Source organism: Carassius carassius, chromosome 1 (assembly GCF_963082965.1).
Source record: "Carassius carassius chromosome 1, fCarCar2.1, whole genome shotgun sequence".
In the NCBI taxonomy this organism is placed as follows: domain Eukaryota; kingdom Metazoa; phylum Chordata; class Actinopteri; order Cypriniformes; family Cyprinidae; genus Carassius; species Carassius carassius.
In genome coordinates, this window is record NC_081755.1 from 49,614,330 (window position 1) to 49,618,024 (window position 3,695).

General features: G+C 38.3%; 1 protein-coding gene across 1 annotated transcript; it reads left to right on the top strand.

Annotated features, from left to right (window-relative positions):
• Positions 1-1,464: 1,464 nt before the first annotated feature.
• On the top strand, positions 1,465-2,673 carry LOC132093638 (gastrula zinc finger protein XlCGF8.2DB-like). The gene has a single exon (XM_059499301.1). It carries the CDS (start codon positions 1,466-1,468, stop codon positions 2,594-2,596), a length of 1,131 nt encoding a protein of 376 aa, XP_059355284.1. The 5' UTR covers position 1,465; the 3' UTR covers positions 2,597-2,673.
• The last annotated feature ends 1,022 nt before the right edge of the window (positions 2,674-3,695 follow it).

Genomic DNA, 3,695 nt, shown 5'->3' on the forward strand with positions numbered 1-3,695 from the left:
TACCCCGAATCAGCTCCAGATCTCTGGAAACCATGCTAAACCATAGCAGAACCCTGCCTACATTTTATGGTTTGTGTTGCTAAAGAACATTTCATGACGTCTCAGACAACTGTACATTTACGGCTACTGTTTAATTATAAACGCTATCATAAACTCATATTTACCATAGTAAAATAATTTTCTTTGCCTCTATTATTTTATACTGTAAAAACTTCAACCACATTGGGTGAAAATGAATAAAGGTTGAAATATTATATTAGAAGTTGTACTTGTATTTTTTATTTTAAAGTTATCCAAAGGATTCATTAGCTAATTTAAAAAAACAACAACATTAGATTAATTATTTATTGTAATAAAAATAATCGTTAGTTGCAGCTCTATCATCAGCATAGCAGTGGTATGAAAAGTCATGTTTCTGAATGACAGAACCTAATGATGCCATGTAGACAGAGAAGAGAAGTGGTCCAAGAACTGAGCCCTGAGGCACCCCAGTAGTTAGATGTTGTGACTTTGGACACCTCACCTCTCCAAGATACTTTGAAGGACCTGAAGCATGGATCCTGAGATGCCCTTTGCCAGTAGGGTTGATAGGAGGGTCTGGTGGTTAACCGTGTCAAAAGCAGCTGACAGATCAAGCAGGATAAGTACTGAAGATTTGGATTCCGCTCTTGCCAGTCTTAGAGCTTCAACAACTGAGAGCAAGGCAGTCTCAGTTGAATGTCCACTTCTGAAGCCAGATTGGTTGCTGTCAAGAAATGCAGAGACTTGGCTGAACACAGCTCATTCAAGTGTTTTTGCAATGAAAGGAAGAAGGGAAACTGGTCTGTAGTTCTCTAAAAAAGATGGGTTGAGGTTGGGTTTCTTCAGTAGTGGAGTTATACGAGCCTGTCTTAATTATGACAGAAAAACACCAGTGTGGAGGGATGTGTTAATGATGTGAGTGAGTGCAGGTACAAATGCAGGAGAAATGGCTTGAAGGAGATCAGATGGAATAGGATCAAGCAGACAAGTAGTAGGGTGATTAGAAAGGATGAGTTTGGAGACTTCTGCCTCAGAGAGTGAAGAGAAGGATGTGAATGAGTGTTTGTTTGCTGGTGATATGAGCTATGAGCAATTGAAGAGGAATAAATCAACCCCTTCAAACCAATCGAATTTCATTAGGATCAAGCTCAATCAGATTAAGCTATTTATATTAACGTTTTTCAATCCGACTGAGCCGTTAATAAGATTACAAACGGATTATTTGGGTGCGTGTAAACGTAGCCAATGTGTAGTGTTTCTTTACAAAGTGACATTGCCATCTACTGGCCTCTCAGCACAATGCAGTGTTTTTAGATATTTTCATGGATCTGTATTAAAAAGGTACCGTTTTGGCATTGTTTTCATTTGTACACTCATTTTATCCTTTTATTTTTCAAATGTACAAATTTATTTTCATCTTTATAATGATTTAATTTCAGGCCTAATGAAAATGAAGGAAGAAAGACCAGATCTGAATGATATGGAGGAGGAATATCAGGATCAGAAAGATCAAGATGTCAATGGAGAAAAATCTGTAATTTGCAACATTAAAAAAACAGGCGTCAAAAGGCCTTTCAGCTGCTCTCAGTGTGGGAAGAGTTTTACACAGAAAGGACACTTTAATGTTCATTTGGTAACTCACACTTCAGAAAAGCCTTACAGCTGCTCTCAGTGTGGGAAGAGCTTTACACGGAAAGGAGGCCTTAATTATCATTTGTTAACCCACACTTCAGAAAAGCCTTACAGCTGCTCTCAGTGTGGAAAGAGTTTCAGACAGAAAGGAAACCTTAATAATCATTTGTTAACTCACACTTCAGAAAAGCCTTTCAGCTGCTCTCAGTGTGGAAAGAGTTTCAATCGTAAAGCAAGGCTTGAGAAGCACATGTTGATTCATGCTGGGATAAAGCCTTACGGCTGCTCTGAGTGTGGAAAGAGTTTTACATATAAAGAAAGCCTTAAGACTCACATGTTAATTCATACTGGGATAAAGCCTTTCAGTTGCTCTCAGTGTGAGAAGACTTTTACACTTAAAGCAGGCCGTAAGATGCATATGTTAGTTCATACTGGGATAAAGTCTTTCTGCTGCTCTCAGTGTGGAAACACTTTCAGTCGTAAAGCATGCCTTGAGAGCCACATGTTGATTCATACTGGGATAAAGCCTTACAGCTGCTCTGAGTGTGGAAAGAGTTTCACACAGAAAGGACAACTTAATAATCATTTGGTAACTCACTCTTCAGAAAAGCCTTTTACCTGCTCTGAGTGTGGAAACGCTTTCAGTCGTAAAGTATGCCTTGAGAAGCACATGTTGATTCATGCTGGGATAAAGCCTTACAGCTGCTCTGAGTGTGGAAAGAGTTACACACAGAAAGGAGCACTTAAAAATCATCTGGTATCTCACACTTCAGTAAAGCCTTTCATCTGCTGTCAGTGTGGAAAGGGTTTTACACAGAAAGTACAACTTAAGGATCATTTGGTTACTCACACTTCAGTAAAGCCTTTCAGTTGCTCTCAGTGTGGAAAGAGTTTTACATATAAATCAACCCTTAAGAGACACATGTTTATTCATACTGGGTAAAAACCTTTTACCTGCTCAGTGTGAAGTGTGTTTAGCACAGAAATGAGACCTTAATCATTTGGTAACTCACTCTTCAGAAAAGCTAATATAAATATTAGCCTTTCACCTACTCTCAGCGTTAAAAGTTTTTGGCACATACAAGATACTTTGAGACTCATGTTAAAGGGGTCATCAGATTTCCATTTTCCGCAGGTTCATATGAATCTTTAGGGTCTTAATAAAGAGTCTATAACATAATTTGGGGGTTGGACATCATCTCTTCTCTGGTATTGGTCATCTCATATCTTCATAAGAGTTTTATCCGGACCAAAGCTTGTCTAATTCCTAGTTGCCTCGGGATGCAATTTGAACAGATATAGCTTAAGTACCAAGTTACAAGAAACATTGTGTGAATGCTTAGCTAAAAATATGTGTCTTTAATCTAGATTGACAAATAGAGAGTGTGTCTAAACCCTGAACATAATCAGATCTATTATTACATCCAAAAGCTGTACTCCTGAATTGCTTAGGTAACATTCTTGTCTACATCTGCTCTGGCGTCTAAATAATGATGAATTAACACACTCCGAGTGGGTCTGTGCTAAAACACCAGTGTCAATCAACAATTGTGGGAGGAGCCTGGATCTGTGTGATGTCACACAGCCAAGAATTTGTAAATGGCTTGATCTGAGAAAGGGGTTATGATTTATGGGGATTAAACACACACTGGGTGGATTTTTATCATTAGAGGGAGGTTGTGAACACACTGCCAACACATTTAAGGTCAAACGATATGTAAAAGTCTGATTGCGTCCGATTCATCCAATTACCTCTTTAAACTTATTATTAATTGTATGAACAATGTAGCGTATCGGAGCGAATCAGACAATTTAAGATTCAAACAGAACAGTGTTGAAGCACACAGAGCTGAATTCCACAAGAGAATCTTTCCTGAGATGATGTTATCTGTCAATTCTTCGTAAAACTAACCGTATTCTTGTTATAGAAATCATGTCTAAATTATACTTTGCCAGAGTGACCTTCTACATCAGTTTCTTTACTTTTCCCATTTTCCGAGAGATTTGTGTTCTATGTTTTGCCTATGTCACACGTTGTCTGC

Excerpts from the sequence above, each read along its gene's own strand:
- LOC132093638 (XM_059499301.1), top strand. The coding sequence starts at position 1,466 with ATGAAAATGAAGGAAGAAAGACCAGATCTGAATGATATGGAGGAGGAA.